Below are 17,687 nucleotides of genomic sequence, written 5' to 3' on the forward strand. Positions count from 1 at the left end.
TTCACCCGCGCACATAACCTCCGCCACCATGCCAGGAAGCCGGAGAAGTCACTTGCGCCGTATTACGATGATGTACCGCACCGAGAAACCCAACCAAGCTGAGCAGCCCGCCACGATCTGCTGCAAGCCAAGTCGTCCATGATGCCGAAGTCGCCAGCGCCGTCCTTCGACGCAGTCCCACGCCGTACTAACGGTTGCCAAGCAACACCAGCCGCCGCGGTCCACTGCAAGCTACCACAACCGACAACCATGCGACAACTACCGGCCACCACCATAGCTGCAAACGCCACACACGAGAGCTCATCAACACCCGTTCAGCTCGGCACGCGGCAGAAAGATGAACTCCGTCCGAAGCTGCCGATGAATCAATGGATCAGGAAAGTCAAGATAGGCCTCAGAAGACGATGCCTCCAAGGAGGACACAGCGCCAAAGGCGCCACCGTCACTTGTCCAGGAACTGGACTGGGTTTTCACCCCGAGAACCCCGTGTAACCAGGTTGTTGCTTCAAGACGACGCCCCCAACAGACGACGCCCTAGGGCGCCGCCGTCATCTCTACCAGCAAGAATGCCGGCAAGGGCTTTCGCCCAGAGCTTTCAAACCCTCGCTACACGTTCATGGCTTGGCATTTCCGACCGTTGACACGGCAGCCCGTCCAGAGCGGCTCCGCCGCTGCGCCTCCACGTACCATGCCGCTGACCTCCATCCCCGCTGCACCCGTCGCCCAGACCTCCTCACTCGTGGCGGCCACCCTTGCACGCACGCCACAGCCCTCCACGGCCTAAACCTGCGCACCATCGCGTGCCTACACAGCTCCCAGGGGCCGCACCAAACTCTGTTCATACTTAAAGACACACTAATTGTTTCTTTTATGTTGTAATTAATTACAGTACAATGGATGTTACAAGTTGAATTGGCTGTTAATAAGGCCGTGTTTAGTTCCAACGCAAAAAATTTTTGTGTTGGAATCTTGTTAATTTGAAGTACTAAATGAAGTTTATTTACAAAACTTTTTGTACATATGGGTTGTAAATCGCGAGACGAATCTAATGATGCTAATTAATTCATGGTTAATCAATAATTAGTGGATGGTTACTGTAGCATTATTGTTGCAAATCATAGATTAAATAGGCTCATTAGATTCGTCTCGCGATTTACAGCCCATCCATGCAAAAAGTTTTGTAAATAGACTTCATTTAGTACTCTATGTATGTGTCGAAACATTCGATGTAACATTTTTTTGTGTTTACGGAGTTTATGGGGTGGGAACTAAACATGACCTAAATGTATTGATGAAGCACCATATATATGAAATAATATTGATGAAACGTGTGCTCTGTGATCGTCTTATCCGGCAGCCTCAATATGTAGTCTCTGTCTGTCAATTACAATAAAGAGGATCTGTAACCTTTGTCTGCAGTTACAATGAAATTGAGAAGCATAACAGCAGTGTGATGCTCAAGAATACTCTGCGCAGCTTGTCATATGCCTTGTTGGCGCTTTGCCTCACATGATTTACTCCTAAGAAAGACTGCGATTGGCAGCTCAAAATTAAAATAGTGCTGAGGAGTCAAGCCAAACTACCCATTTTCTTTACCTCAACACACGCAAAGACCGGCACACGAAAACAAGGACAATGTGCTTTGAGAAAAGTATGCGGCGAGGAGGCGCGTATGCGGGAAACTTCATTTCATACTCCAATGTATTGGTACAAATATGTGAAACAATGTGGAACAATGCTGCCAATCTACGCCCATATGCAAGTCCATATAACGAGATCAGTCCCATCTACATTAAGGCGACTCAAAAATACAAAGTTATAGATTTCGTTGAGAGCTATAATTTTTATATAAAAATCATTTTCATCCGAGCTTGTATGAAAAGAATTTGATTTTTCTAAAATCAGATCTTGTTGTGCCGGTGGGGTGGCGTGACAAGCAAACCCCTTCCGAGTGTTTCAGAGCATGCCAACGTGGCACATCTTGTCACGCCAATGCATATGGCACGAGAATTCAAAAAAAATACATGTGGCACGACAGCATATTTTTGTCACGCCACACGGACTGGTTCGATCAAAAGAATTAGATCTGCAAATATTTGTTTGAATGGGTTATTTTTAAAATAAAACTTAAAAATAGGTTTAAAATAATAATAATAAAAAAAGCTCCCTCCCACTTCCCCTCCCTCCTCGCCGCCGCCGCCGACCCTCTTCTCTGTACCCGAGGGGACCTCAGCCGCCGCCGCCGGTTATGAGTGGATCGATCCACTGCTGGTCTCAAAATCCGCTGGGAGTTGCCGTGCATCTGGTACTAGTTACTTTTCCTTATCCTCCATCCAGTTCTTCCCCTCCCCTCCCTGCCCCGGATAGAATAGATAGATCTAACCAACCAGTACTCTTTGTTTATTGATGATGATGATCCAATGGACTGATTAAAGGCATGATTTTCTTCCCAATTATTTTGTTTTTTATTACGGAAGCAGAAAGATGACTTGTTTCCGGAGGTTTGTGAACCTCGACTAGAGATGGCAGCGGATCGGGTTCGGTGCGGGTATCCGCGGGTTTCGGTTTTTCGGGTTTCGGGTTTGGTGTTGGTTTTTCGCCCACGGTTTTCAGGTTCGGGTTTGGGTTTGGTTTCGGGTTTTGGTTTCCACCCGTGGATATCCGAAATAAATTATTTAGAATTAAAACTCATGTTTTATAATATGTTAATGATAATTTGTTTACTTAGACTATTAAATTTATTGAAAGTTGAGTCATGAAAATATTTATTATTTGTTGCCTCTTGTTTATACATGTGAATATGTGTATATTTATCTGCGGGTTTCGGGTATCTATTCGGGTTTCGGGTATCCGCGGGTTTGGTTTTGGTGATGGATTTCCACCCGAATCAGTTTCGGGTTCGGGTTTCGATTTCGGGTTTCGGTTTTGGGTGCACGGAGACTCCACCCGATCCGAACCCGACCCGTTCACATTCTTAAACCTGGTGTCGAGCGATTCCTTGAAAAGCATCTACACCCGCGCGCCGCATCGACATGTCGGGCCTCTTCCTTCCCCCCACCAGCACCAGCACCATTAATGGTGGGAGGTTTCAGGCTGACTGCTGCCTGCCTGAGCCTGCCGTCAACTTGTGCTCTTCGCACAATCGCACCTCGGTGACGACTGGAGACGACTGTGGTGACATGGCGTTCCACCTCTTGGACAAGAAGGTGGTCGCTACGGACACCACCGGCGGTGCCGTCGCCTACGACCCGACAAGCAGGCCGTCCGCCCCCTACCCGGCCATCAGTGGCTCAAGAACAATGTCCTCTCCCACACCATCGGCAACACCCTCTACGTCATGGACAGGCTCACAAACGGCACGGGCACCCGAGCCTTCGAAGCGCTCGTGTACACGCCGTACCAGCACGTAACATGGCACTGGCGAACCCTCCCGCCGCCGCCGCCGCCGCCCCCTGGCGTGGAGTTCGCCGCCAACGATCCCACCCGCATCGCCTCCTTCGCGGCGGCGGCAGGAGATGATTCCAATAAGATCTGGGTTTCCGCCACGGGCAGCGGCGACGTCAAGGGGTGCACCCACCTGTTCGACGCGGAGAAACTGGCGTGGTGCAAGGAGGAGCGTGCGGATTGGGTGCTGCCATTCTACGGCTGCGCCCAGTACGTTCCCCAGCTCAACAAGCTGTGGTTTGGCATCTCATCCAGGGAGCATGGCTGCCTCTTGTGCGCCTCCGACCTCTCTGGCGCCTCCAAGACCCAGCCGCCTTCGCTGCACACGGCCTTGGAGGACACAGCAGCCAGAGCGCCGGATGGGTTTGAACTCGTAACAGCACGTGCAATCTACTTGGGGTCCGGTAAGTTCTGCCTTGCCAGGTTCTTCGCCCCGCCCATGCGAATAAGCCTCTATGAGGACAAGGAGCCGGAGCAATTTGCTGTCATGGCCGGCGTGCAGGTCATACTCATACCCAGCAGCCATGGAGGAAAGTCCGTCGCCATGGTTGAGCGCAATTCCCAACGCTACGTGTTCAACGAAGACGAGACTTACTGGGTGCTCTAGCCGTAGGGAACTGCTGCCTCATCTTCATGCATGCAGTTTTATTTTGCTGGCTCGCTCCTTGTCTGAATAAGCTAGCTACCTAGCCGGTCTACTTTGTTTGGGGCGCCGTTGCCTGACATCTCGCATACAGTTATTTCAGTGCAACCACTGTCCCCTTCAAATTAATAGTATGCGCTAGCTGTATTTCTTTTGTAATATGTATGTGTAATATAATTGTGTGCGCTGGATCGCTCTTTCTATCAATACAAAGGCATATGCACTTCTTCTATTATTTGCTTAACATGATGATTTACTCCTAAGAAAGACTGCGACTGGCAGCTCAAAATTAAAATAGGGCTGAAGAGTCAAGCCAAACTACCCATTTTCTTTGCCTCAACAGGACAAAGAGCTTTGAGAAAAGTATGCCGTGCATACGGGAAACTTCATTTCATACTCGAATGTATTTTAATTTTGGCAGCTCAAAATTAAAATAGTGCTGGGGAGTCAAGCCAAACTACCCATTTTCTTTGCCTCAACACACGCAAAAGACCGGCGCATGAAAACAAGGACAAAGAGCTTTGAAAAAAGTATGCGGTGCATACGGGAAACTTCATTTCATACTCGAATATATTGGTACAAATATGTGAAACAATGTGGAACAATGCTGTCCTATGCAGAATTTACTTGCATAACCTATCACAAGGAAGCTTCCTATGCTTCTCAGGACACTGAAGAAAGCTTCCTACTGTCCAGGAACTAGTTACTAGGCAGCTGGGATAGAAGGCTCTGTACTTGACAAATTTTCTTGGACATTAGAAAGCGAAGAAATTGTTAAATGCTTGCAGTTTCTCATGGTGCCATGAGCAGCTTCTTTATAAAGCTAATAACCTTTGGCACATCGACGGTCCATGCGACTGAAATCGGTTTATAGCCTGACCATGGATTCTCTGAATTCCACCTGCACCATAATGGGAACAAGCAGTCAGAAACAACTGTTAAATATGCTGAAACATATTGACCCTCTGGGATAACTTTTACCAAGGTTTGCTTATTCCCAGACTTCTAAAGTAATTTGGTGAAATTTAAATCATATCGATGCATATGCAAGGATGTTGAAACTCAAAAACATTAGATAGGTCAATCAGTTATGAGGTATGCAGAAATAGTAGAGTGGCATACTTTTTCAATCCCTGATCCATCAAAGTGTGGCCAGTGCAAATGCCCTGGGTCTCCACTCTCACCACACCCTTCTTGAACGTGAAGTACTCAGGACGAACTAGAGCCATGAAGCTCACAGGATCATGAAGGAAAATTCCTGTACCGATCACAACATTAGGTCCCAAGATTGGGGGGGGGGGTTGGGTTTTTTTTTTGGTGGGGGGGCAGATCCGATGGCACTTGACAAAAGCATAACAAAAACAGATTATTTTCATGTACCGTGGAAACCATCAGACTTGGCATGCCAATCCCTGTAGAACTTGCACATATCAGACAAGAACTGTGCATGCTTCCCTTTCGAGTTTCTTAGCTCCAACAGATCCTCATCTAAAACAACAGAACTTCACATGGTGAATATAGTTAACCCCTGAACTTGACTGAAACAGATCAGAGTATCAATGACCAAACCTGTAAAGCAGACTTGAGTCGTTATGTTAATGCCAACCACAACAATATCTGCTCCTGAGGTAAAAACTATGTCAGCTGCTTCTGGATCTCCATGGATCTGCATAATTATGCAATCAAGGGTCAATGCTTAAGGTAGTTGCCTGCTCAAGTACAATGCAGTAGGTTAACATACATTTGCTTCGGCTGCAGGGTTGACATTTCCTGCCGCAAAGAAAGCTCCACCTAGTACAACTATTTTCTTCACCTTGCTTGCAAAGGAAGGGTCTCTTTTGACAGCCTAAGCAAGAACAGAAACACTGAGTTATAACATATAGCAGAGCATAGACTGCACAATAAATAGGTTTAATCATATGACTGTAGCTTGTAAGCATACCAATGCTACATTTGTCAGGGGCCCCAAAGCGAGTACAGAGACCTCTCCAGGAAACTCAGAGACCTTATTGACCAAGAACTCAGCAGCACTTTCCTCAACCTTCCTAGTAGTGGGTTCAGGAACAAACAGATTCCCAATGCCATCTGACCCATGAACAAAATCAGCAATACGGGGTTTTCCTCCCTAAAACATAAAGTATCGATCATTCAGTTCATCCAAACAATGCAATGCTATGTGGATTGGAACTATACTATAATTACTTAGCAAGTACCATAGTATTGTTACAGGTAAAATGTGAGGCTCATGCAACATGTAACAAGTACCAAAAAGCAAAAGATGTGGGTTGTATTATTAAAGAAAACAGATGGTTACATTAGGCCCTAACACACGCCAGCATAAAATAAAATGTATTGTATCGTGTGCTTCCCTCAAATAAATTAGAAAGACAACTTTGTCGTAGTGTTAAACTTTAACCTTATCTAATCTTGATGGATGCAGATCACGTCAGTGGTTTCAGACATTTTAAATTGATAATATGAAATGTAAACCAAGGTCAAGTAGCAAAGTTCAGATTTGTTTGGAAAGAGTAGCGAGTTTCTTGCAGTTGTCATGAAAATGATACAAGGGAATATCATGAACTATCACACCTTTAGGGGCTCAGGGCTTCCCTCTGCTACTGGAACTTCAGAATGCCCTGCTCTCTCACACTGTCGATGTATAATTCAGCACTGTTAGCAGATCCAAAAAAGTAATGAGACAAAATTCGATCATCTCAAATTCTCACCAGCAACAGCGCATTACGTGTTGCACCCTCCGTGCTAACGTTGCCAAATATGGTCGTCAACCCAATGATTTCCACGCTTGGTTCTCTGAACGCCATTAGGATTGCCATGCTATCATCTAGAAACAGGATTGTGGAGCGAACAGACAGTGAGAATAGTATATTAATTCCTTACAACTTGAATGCCTTCTGGGAACAAGATTTACAGTAAAGAATTCAGATATTATTACAAATGAATATGGGATACGACAGGACAACCTTTCAGTTCTCATCTCTCAACTTTTAAAGTCAGTGTAGCATTTGCAAATAATGCATACTAGTATTCCAGCTCTAAAGCTGTTAGTCATGTCATTGAATGTTTAGTCGTAACAGGTTAAGTTTGGATTTGCCAGGAAGGCCAAAGACGTAAGATTATTTAGTCATCCTTGAAACTTCGCTATTGATTTATTCAGAACCTGAATGAAAGAAGCTTACTTGGCAACGTTAAAGCTCACATAATCACTCAGGCATATTATTACTACTATATCAAATAGGCATATCGATTATGCAGTCAACAAGCTGAAATTGCTTGTGACAGTTCACCATGTCTGATTCTGATATACCATGTACTAGTATATTAGTTCATATACTGAGCTGACAGTGCATCACTCCCATACGGCTGCTTGTTTTAACATAACATGTTCAGCAATATGATTGGGGTAGGAGCAAACAGACAGGTTGTGTGTGATGACACTTGTCAACGCCAGGATCATTGCCATTAGGCACAATTACAACTGTCACATGTCACAGTACGGGTTCCCTCATATAGCATCCATGAATTACTTTGCTGTGAGGTTGAGTCTACCGAAAATCATGGCAGCATGACCAAGGCTGCAAAATTTACTAGGACAGGCCAGCACTGTCAATTAGGAGATCTCGTCAATTAGCAGATTAGCGAACCAAGATTGCAGCTTTACTACGACACTACTCTAGAGAGATTGATTACTCAGTAGAGAAGATGACACGTGGTGATCGAGTTGGTGGGTGCCACGAGACCATCGTTTTCATCGACGGGTAGGATTAGGAAGGATCCCAAAGGCCAAAAAACGCCCATCATCATCTCCTCATCACGTGTGAGTAGAATTAAAAAAAATCTAGGGGATTGGAACAAGAAACGAAATTGCTGGTGCTGGCACACCCTATCCTACAGTCTGTTTCTTGTCTGTTCCCTGTGCCTGCCTCCACAACAACTCCACTGTTGTTGGGGGTTGGCTACGAATTCTTTAGAAGAAGAAAACAAAAATCGAAGCTGATGTCGATCGAGAAGAGGAAAAATCGAAACTTTGAGCGAACGCAACGATGGACGGCAGGGACGCAATGGAGGAGGAGTTGGGAGAAAATTAGAGGCTGAGTTGAATTGGTAGCGGGGACGCACCGATGCCGGGATCCGTGTCGATGATGAGCTTGTGGCGGCGGATCTGGTGGCCGTCCTGCCCCATCCTCGTCGTGGTGAGGGAGAGCAGCACGGTAGGACTGCGGCGGCGCCCCAATCTGAATCTGAACCGAACCCTGGAGTGGAGAGCCCAGCCCCCAAGCGGAGGAAGAGGAAGATGACGAAGAGCGCGAAGCGGGAGAGGGAGACGGCAAGGCCTTTTTGGCACCCTTTTGGCCTTCCTCTTGTTCTTGTCAGGACAGGAGGCTTGACTTGCTTTATAGGAGTGTAGATGAGACGATAAGCTGAAGACGAGACAAGGAGGAAGACGAGTCGGAGGAGTTGCAGTGCCAGTGCGGGGTGACGACAAGTAGGCGGTGGCGTCAGTCAGGACGTGGAGATGATGATGACGATCATTGGATGGATTAGCAGGCTCCGCTAGATTAGAGTCGGATTATACTGGAGTACTTAATTATTACTACTCCACCACAATACCCCTAAAAAAAACTACTCCACCACAGCAAGCAGGGCAGACCGCCAGACCGGCAGAGCAAGAGGAGGTTGATTGCAGCAAGCAAAGGGCAGCTGAGCCATGTGGTGTGGTCGCCGGGGAGGTGGTGGCGCAGCCGTCGGATGCCGACGGACAGTGGATGCACACAGGTCACATGACACGTGGATGGCCTCAATGTGACTCGGATCCTCTCACAGTGTGTTGTCCGGCCGTGTACCAAAATGGCAAAATTTGTGGATCAAGATAAACAAACTAGTGTAATCCTTAATGTTGCTGTTTACAAAACCACCTAGACGACGAAGGCAAGAACGAAGCGATGGAGTTGCCACACAATGACACACACACACACCCCACACGGCCGGGTCAAATTAGGCTTGGTGTGGTCGGGATTAGACCAGCCGCTCGCAGAGTGTTTGAATAATGGTAAACTTTTTAAGTGGTGGGCATGCAGTTGCCGGTTCGTTTCAGTATATAGATCTATGGGGTTTCAGTATATAGATCTATGGGTTAAGTGTTAAACTTTGCTAAACCTTTTCCCTTCCCCTGCTACGGTCCAGAGCGCGGTGGAAAGGCGACACCCTTGTTCTGCCGTCGATTTCTCCAATTCCCCACCTCCGGCCGCTCCGGGCCGGTGGAAGTGGGGATCCGGCGCGCGGATCCACTTGTATAGCTAGTACCTAGGTCTTAGGTTTTTCAATCTCCTGCTCCACGACGTTTTGGCACTTTTTACAAACAAGATCTTTTGGCACTTTTTTGTAATTTTATTTTCTTCCCAGGGTACGGTACGGATGTAATTCAGGGATGTACTAGCACACTTCAATGAATCCATAGCCCTTCGCAAAAAAAGTGTGAAACTTTAAAATATATTAGCACTTATATTTTAACATCTTATTTGGATTCAAGTGCTAATACGTGCAATGTTAAACTTTAGCATTAGTTCATCCAAACAGAGTGCTAATATGTGCAAGTACTTTAGCTAAGACTTATAGTACATATACGAGTGCTACTATGTGATAAAGTTTATTAGCACTCAACTTTAACTCATGCAAAAAGACTTAAACCTTGATTAAATTTAATTTTTTTTAGTCCACCCAGTAGCACTCTTGTTTGGATGAGCTAATAATGTTAAACTTTAGCAATTCTAAGCATTACTACTTGAATCCAAATTAACATACCTCCTTGCGATGGAGGATCCTGCATCGCTCCTAACGAGATTTCGTTGCCAGCTAACTGGAACGAATGGATCTAACAGCACATATTCGATCAGTATATATGCACGACAAGAATATTCATCCCTGGAAATCACCAGCGCAATTTGTTGTTTAGGCTAGTGGCTAGAGAACAATATAATGAACCCCCATTCCCATCCCAACCCCATCATGGCATTACATGGATGGAAACTGATCTGATCTGATCTGCTGTCAATATGATCGCCAACAAAACAAGCAGATGAGATGATGCGTGTGCGGTGAGCCGGATGCATGATCCAACAATAATTAAGGATAAAACAAGAATAGTACTTAGGAAAGAAGCTTGTTGGATGCTAGCTCGTGGAACACATGCATCACATGACTGACAGCAGGCTGCCTCACCGACGATGCATGTGCTTTCCTACGACCACAACCAGGATGGATGCATGCAGAGTCCTACTTTTGCTTCATTTGCTTTTGTCTCACCTATTTCTCAAGGACATACTTGTGCACGCTGCTACCTTCGCCAGCGTCGCCATCCATAACTGAAGCTCATAATATATAATTAACTTGCGTATTAACAAGGACGGCGATGGCGATGGCGATGACACGAGAAGGTGACTGCCTGCCGAGACGTAATATGTGCAATAGGTATCCTAATTATATTTGCCACATGTGATGACTGCTCGATTCTCCATTTACAGGAAAGATGATTATATTTCTGCTAATTATTCCAACCAAGATGATGCTGCTGCTGCTGCCTGCACTTCATGCATGTGTGTCCGGATCCGGATCGGAGGCTGGGATGCTGGCCCGATTGTCACACCCGATTTTAAGGACAAAACCGAATGCATAGCTATATGTATGCCAGGATCAAGTTTCATACATATAGAGACATCATAAGTGAATAATCAGTACAGTATCACGAAAAAGAAAAAAAAACAACAGATAAAAGACTATCAGAGTTTACAGCTTATCCTGGAAACGAAGGCTCCAAACTTCACAGGCAATCGACTGGGGGTTGCGTACGCCTAGAACTCAGCAACATCTTCAAAATACTCCACAGCAACTTTCCCTTCTGAGCAGCAGTAAGCAAGGGTGAGTACACTTATGGTTGGTACTCAGCAAGGCCATAAGAAATAACCAGAAAATGATTTAATTCCATCTTTAAGTTTATTAATCATGTGAGGGTCCAAGCCGCTCTTGACCGTGAGCACGGCTAACCGGTTAGTTTTAACTCTGCAGAGGTTGTACACTTTCACCACAATTCGCGTAAAAGTTCCGAAGAACTTTGAACCCAACCACGCAATGTGCTAGCTAGGCACAATACCACACTTCCGAGGTGTGATTGCATAGGGATGCTACGAGGCCTTTACAAAGATTCCCTAACCCATGACAATCCGCTAAGGTTTCAAGCCAAAGCAGTCATAACACTGTCCTAATGAGGTGGTACCTTGCCAAAGGACCATTAAACAATACCAATTGCCCCAAGAGGACCGAGCTATACCCGTCGATGCATCCCCTCTTGCCCTTTCGGTAAGATTGTCACAAGCTAGAGTCTCTAATTAATAAGCCAAGACCAGAGCCATATAGTATTGTGGTTGTACGGTTTTCTTGGGTGGTTCTCCATGTTCCAATTAAATCATCATAATACTCTTGTAAATAAGCATAGACAGAAAGATGGTTAGGGTCACTTGCCTTTCTCCAACGAAAAGCTACTCTTACTGCTCTTCAGCTTTTGCTCAGTTGGAACTCTTGATCTTCAATCTTCGAACGACGATTTTTCTACTCGGAGCAATCATGGAGCAAACATACAAGCAAACAAGAAGATACATCTAAGAACAATACACCAAAACAAAGAAAGGCTTTAAAAGAACACACTAAAGGATAGGGCTCGGTGCTACGGTTACGAAAACGCAAGAAACGCGGAAAACAAAGCTACGGTTGAAAAGAAACAGCTATCGGAAGATTTATATTATAACCGAATAGAAAACTATAAGCTTGATTTATTTTAATTAGGAAACACATGTAAACGATATCTGAAAGAAATATCCATATTAACTAAATCATATTGATTTATATTTGTAAAGGCGAGTACACTTAGTCACATTTTATTTATCAATTTTTAGTATGAATTAAACTAGTTAACTATTTAACTAGCAAATAAAAGAGTGTTGTGAACGTCTAGCGTAAAACTTTATGATCTGTGATTTGAACTAATCAAGTTACATTAAAAGAAACATTTATATTTGTATTAATCCAATTAACATTAATTATGAAAATCGGTGTACAACTCTAATTAGCTTTTAATTAGGAAAACTGGATGAGAAAACATTTAATCAAATTAAATCTATATTTAATTTAAAACAGGAACTACGATACAAAAGCGCTATTAAACGATAGATTACGCTAAAACAAAACTAATGTAACAAGAACGGGTCAAATCGGATCTAAAACGATGAGATCGAGGGGAAAACCGCTTACCCAAGGCTGAGGTGCATGAGGCGACCGGAATCGAAATCGAAAGGAGAGGCGATGGCTCTGTCCGGTCTTGGAGGCAGATGAAACGCACATGCATGCAGGGGGTGACGTGCTGCTGTCCTTTGTGACCAGAAGAACGCAAGTGCAGAACGTGGGCAGAGCAGAACAGGAGCAGGGGCGGCAGCACAACACAGGAGCAGCAGGCGGCAGAGCACAGCATGCAGGAGGCAGGGAATCAGGGGGGCAGCTGGTCCTGGGCGGCAGGCTCCTGCACGGCAGGGAGGAGCATGCACAGCAGCAGCGCAGGGCGTGTATATGCAGGCAAAGGGGCAGAGCACAGACAGATGCATGACACACAGGGAAAAGCGGCGCATGCAGGAGGGCGCAGGAGGGAAAAGGGAGGGCCTAGGGCCGGCGGCATTGCAGATGCACGGCGCAAGGAAAATAAGCAGGGGATTAGGAGGGGGAGGGGCGGTGCTTATATAGGGGTGGTCGAGAGTTCTTGGCTTGCATGCCAAGGAAAAAAAAATGGGCCGGACTGCTGGTTTGGGCCGAAAAGGGTTTTTCCTATTTTTCTTTTTGCAAAAAGATTCAACAAATTCGATTTGAATTTAAACTCCACGAATTTAAATTCAAATCAAACCACAAGAAATAAAACAATGCAAAGCTGCATGAATGCAAACAAACAACCTCATTTAGATTTAAAAAAAACAACCAATTATTATTTATTTTTACTAAATTCCCTGTGAAGAAAAATAAATGTTGAGAAAATTTTAAAATTATGAGAAAATTATTGTTTTATTTTTAATTTTAATCACATCCTGAAATTTAAAAATTTCAGGGTGTGACACCGATGGTGGATCCAAAGCAAACCCAACGGGAGCAGAGCATATTCCTTCCTGCATATGCCTGCGCCATTTTCTTTTCCATGCGCCATACGTGTTCTTTTCCACACGCCATACTCGCATATGGGTGTTAACCGATCATGGTCCTACTCTCTTCGCAGTTCAACTTGATTCTTACATAGTATAATTTTAGCTTAAATTGTATAAGATGTATAAGAGCACGATCTCTTTAGTCCGATTCTTAGATTATCTAAGCTAAAATTTGAGACCTTTTATACCATCCCTCCTTACGTCAGCTAATCGTCTGCTGGCAGTACTAGTAGTAGATTGATTTGTTTTTAATCTGCGTCCAAAACTAATGATGGTTGGCAGCCGGCACGCAGACAAATTTCTTTTCTTAGCAAGTCTCGTGCACCATCATGTTATTGCGTGAGTCCACCCAACTCTTCTTTGAGACTGTTCTACCAAAAAAATGCATTTCTTTTCTCTCAGACCTGCTTATTAGTCGTCATACGTACCTGTCATACTTCGCAACTAGCCACCCTTGACCTTTTTATTCTTGGATAAGGCACCCTTAACCATTGATTGGTCATCTTTTGTTCGTCAAAACACGTGGATCTTGCATTTGCATCATCAGTCTTCTTGCTTGGATGTTTTTCTTTTTATAAGAAGAGGATGTTGATACCATCAACAAGAATTAGGGCACCTAGTGCATACCAAAGGATCTCTATATAGAGAGCTTCTAGAAGGTGCGCAAGGGATGTATCTATAAAGCCCATGAGAACTCATCTTCTCATGTCGTCTTCTTTCTCGTGCCCGGTCATCCTCTCGCCGCCGTGCTACCTGCCCACCACCCGCCGCCGCCTTCGACCTTAGCGTTCCTCGCCCCTGTCGCCGGCCACCGCCTACTGAATGTCCAGCCCCGCCCGAGCGCCACCTCGCCTCCGCCACCGATCTCCTCCTCTAAGGCCGGTGGCTATTGGAGCCTCGAAAATTCGAAACTCTAACATCTGCCGTCTCGACCATCATCCCGCCCACCGGCGACCTTGCTAGCGGCGGCTCCCCTACCCCTCGCCAGCGACCGTTCCACCCTCTCATTGCTCGCACTCCTCCGACCGGTGGCGATGCGAGATGGAACAGCGTGCGGTGTGAGCCAGAGGAGGAAGAAAGAGATCGCATGGCCCAGCGGATCGCACAAATCTCAACGAGTGGTAAGTGGAATAAAAAAACTTCAATATGCCAGCCTGTAGTCGTAGGCCCAAAAGCAGGAAGGCCGTCTTCTTACCTTTTCTTCTTGTGGGTGTGAGACTGTGAGCAGAGCAGAGCAGGGCCCGCCCGCGGTGTGGCAAAAGAAGCCACATGGTGGCCCATGTTCTCCGGCCGCGGCCCATAGCGAGCGAGCGAGCGTCCTCGGGGCCCGCCCGCATCCGACGGTTGGGCGTCCATCGGGAGCTCGCTCTAGTCTAGGGTTTTCTTTCGTATATAATATATAATAACTCCCGCCGCCGCCGCCGCTTCTCTTTCCCCGCGCCGAACCCTAACCAAGGTATCCGTCCTCCCGCCCGCCGGCGAGGCCGCGGCCTCTCCTGTGCTCGGGCCTCGATTCGCGCCGTCTCGTGTTCGCAAGCCGTGTTTGTACTGCATTTCACCGGATCTGACCCCGCGTTCTATGTGTTCTTCCTGCAGGGAGTCGAGTTGAGTTGAGTCACCGGTTGCAGCCATGAGGTACTGCTGATTTCTTTTCCTCTCGTCGCATCTCATGCTATATTACATGGATTACTTGCAATAAATGGTTTGCTCCCTCTCTAGTGTAATCGTCTATTTGTCTTGTCGATTGCGATGTTATGGTTTGCTGCTTTAGAAGATGCTTTTACCTGCTGAAATGCTCAGTTAGGAGATCGCTTGCTTGTTTAGATAGTTGATTGCTTACTTGCTTCCATTGAAAATTAGTCCTCCACGTAATGAATCCACATGCCACATAGCATTCAGCTGGTTTTGCTTGTGTTATGATTGACTATCCCGTCATTTATGCCTTTTTGGAATTCTACTTCCTGTTGAGAGGATGCTTGAAACTCTAGAGAACAGTTCAATTGGGATGCTTGATTACCTAATGCTTGTAGTAATTCAAACAATGAAATTACACGTGCATATGGTTAAGTTGCTTCGCTTTTGTTATGACCAACTGTCCCTTGCTATATGCTCTCTGGAGTTTCCTTATTAGAAGGGATAATTGAATGTTGGATCATGCTAGAGAAGATTTGCTGTCCAGGGCTAGGATAACTGTACTTTCTTCTAGTATAAGTTTTGTGTACTCACCATACTGCAAATCTGCTGCAGTAAGTTGCAATCCGAGGCTCTCAAGGATGCCATCTCCCAGATCGTTGGGGATGCCAAGGAGAAGAATAGGAAGTTCACCGAGACCGTTGAGCTTCAGATTGGTCTGAAGAACTACGACCCGCAGAAGGACAAGCGTTTCAGCGGCTCTGTTAAGCTGCCTCACATCCCCCGCCCAAAGATGAAAGTGTGCATGCTTGGTGATGCCCAGCACGTTGAGGAGGTAAGATATGATTAATTTACATAGTAATCTACTTTCATATCTGGCATGCTTATGGTACTTGTTTTATTGAGTTGAAAATAGGTGCGTTTTTTATTTTGTATTGCTTAACTTTGGCAATGCATTATGAGATGGTAGCCCATCGCAGGCTTGCTGTCTTCAATTCCATAGCATTTAAATATTTATATTTACTTTGCTTTGACCGTGTAAACTTTCCTTAGATAAATTATCAGTTTCGCTGTTCTGTCTAAAGCAAATATGCCGTGCTAACTCATGTGCAGGCTGAGAAGATTGGACTTGACTACATGGATGTCGAGGCGCTCAAGAAAATGAACAAGAACAAGAAGCTTGTCAAGAAGCTTGCTAAGAAGTACCATGCTTTCTTAGCATCAGAGGCTATCATCAAGCAGATTCCCCGTCTCCTTGGTCCTGGTCTCAACAAGGCAGGCAAGTAACCTCATTTTCTGACATGACTGTTTCTTTCATCTAATTGCTATTTTACTACCATGCTGTTCGATATAATGCTAGTTTCATATTAAACAAAAATAATATGGATTTGCATGGTGTTTAACATTATTTTGAGATCTGCACGGAACATTCTTCAAAATGTTGTCTTACCTGCACTCAATGAAATCAATCGAACTGTTACACACTTGTTGCCAGGCCATGCCATTTCATTGTGGTAATATCAACTTGTTTACTTTGGTATTTATCTTTACAAAAAAATTAGTTGAGACCTAAGAAGTATCTTTTACTTTATGATCAGTGATCACAGTATCCCTGTTAACTGAGCTGTGCATGCCAGCTTTGTACTTTTTTTCTTTTTGCTATGTATTGTCTACCTTGACTATCTGCTTATTATGTCTCTGCAGGCAAGTTCCCTACACTGGTTACCCACCAGGAGTCTCTTGAATCCAAAGTGAACGAGACAAAAGCTACAGTCAAGTTCCAGTTGAAGAAAGTTCTTTGCATGGGTGTTGCTGTGGGTAACCTGTCCATGGAGGAGAAGCAGATCCAGCAGAACATCCAGATGAGCGTCAACTTCCTTGTGTCCCTTCTGAAGAAAAACTGGCAGAATGTGAGTGATGAGTTTCTAATAAGTCTGTAATATTACTGTTCCTGGTCCATGTAGTAACGGTTTATAACATGATGTGACTTTTGATTTCCAGGTGAGATGCCTATACATCAAGAGCACCATGGGGAAGCCATACAGGGTGTTCTAAGTCTTGCCGCGATTCTTGTGAAGTTGATAAAATACTAAGGCCTCTCCAGCTGGGCTTGTCTTAAAACTTAGATATGTACCCATCAATTCTGTACCTGTTACTGAGAATGTTGAAGTATTTGGTCCTTAATCTAGTGTTTCCTTTAATAGAACTTTTGGAGGAATGCTTTTGGGATTACACAGTTGCAACTTTTGTTAAGGTTCTTTGGCCGCTCCGCAGTTTTGATATTATTGTCATTCCGACTGGTATGAGAATGAGAACGTTGGTTATGAACTGCATTCATATGCATGTTTTTATCTGAAGACGGGGCGTTAGTTATGATATTGGCTGTATCAATTGGCTTTGTCGAATCTGATGCGTCGTTTGTATTACGAACTGGACAGTACCAGCCTGAAGTGTAAGTAGACCACAAGACGAGCAGCGTGTTCCACTATGAATTACAATGCAAATAACATATAGTACATATACGTTCAGCTACCCGCAATTACAAATCGTTCAGTTGGACAAGTAGTAGAAGTCGACCCGTGCATGAGTGTCTTGAATTCTTATCCTGATCTGGCGCTGTCCGCTTGGCGAACGGGCGGTGTCACGAGCGGCAGCGCCGGAGGACGAGCCAGCGTTGGCTCGAGTAGACCAAGCGTCGTCGTTGTCCTCGTCGTTGT

The 17,687-nt window shown here is 45.1% G+C and overlaps 2 protein-coding genes across 2 annotated transcripts; one reads left to right on the forward strand and one right to left on the reverse strand.

The window, feature by feature from the left end:
- Positions 1 to 4,607: 4,607 nt before the first annotated feature.
- Positions 4,608 to 8,674, reverse strand: LOC120713084 (probable uridine nucleosidase 1). The gene is made up of 9 exons (XM_039999070.1): positions 8,225 to 8,674; positions 6,814 to 6,929; positions 6,677 to 6,736; positions 6,030 to 6,212; positions 5,829 to 5,933; positions 5,657 to 5,753; positions 5,468 to 5,575; positions 5,210 to 5,345; positions 4,608 to 4,988 (listed from the first exon to the last, which is right to left on the reverse strand). The coding sequence occupies exons 1-9, from the start codon at positions 8,286 to 8,288 to the stop codon at positions 4,880 to 4,882; spliced, it is 978 nt and encodes a 325-aa protein (XP_039855004.1). The 5' UTR covers positions 8,289 to 8,674; the 3' UTR covers positions 4,608 to 4,879.
- Positions 8,675 to 14,684: 6,010 nt separating this feature from the next.
- LOC120713085 (60S ribosomal protein L10a-like) lies at positions 14,685 to 17,261 on the forward strand. Its single transcript, XM_039999071.1, has 6 exons — positions 14,685 to 14,794; positions 14,935 to 14,973; positions 15,586 to 15,805; positions 16,084 to 16,249; positions 16,675 to 16,880; positions 16,972 to 17,261. Exons 2-6 carry the CDS (start codon positions 14,969 to 14,971, stop codon positions 17,023 to 17,025), a joined length of 651 nt encoding a protein of 216 aa, XP_039855005.1. The 5' UTR covers positions 14,685 to 14,794; positions 14,935 to 14,968; the 3' UTR covers positions 17,026 to 17,261.
- Positions 17,262 to 17,687: the final 426 nt, after the last annotated feature.

Source organism: Panicum virgatum, chromosome 6K (genome assembly GCF_016808335.1).
Source record: "Panicum virgatum strain AP13 chromosome 6K, P.virgatum_v5, whole genome shotgun sequence".
NCBI lineage: Eukaryota > Viridiplantae > Streptophyta > Magnoliopsida > Poales > Poaceae > Panicum > Panicum virgatum.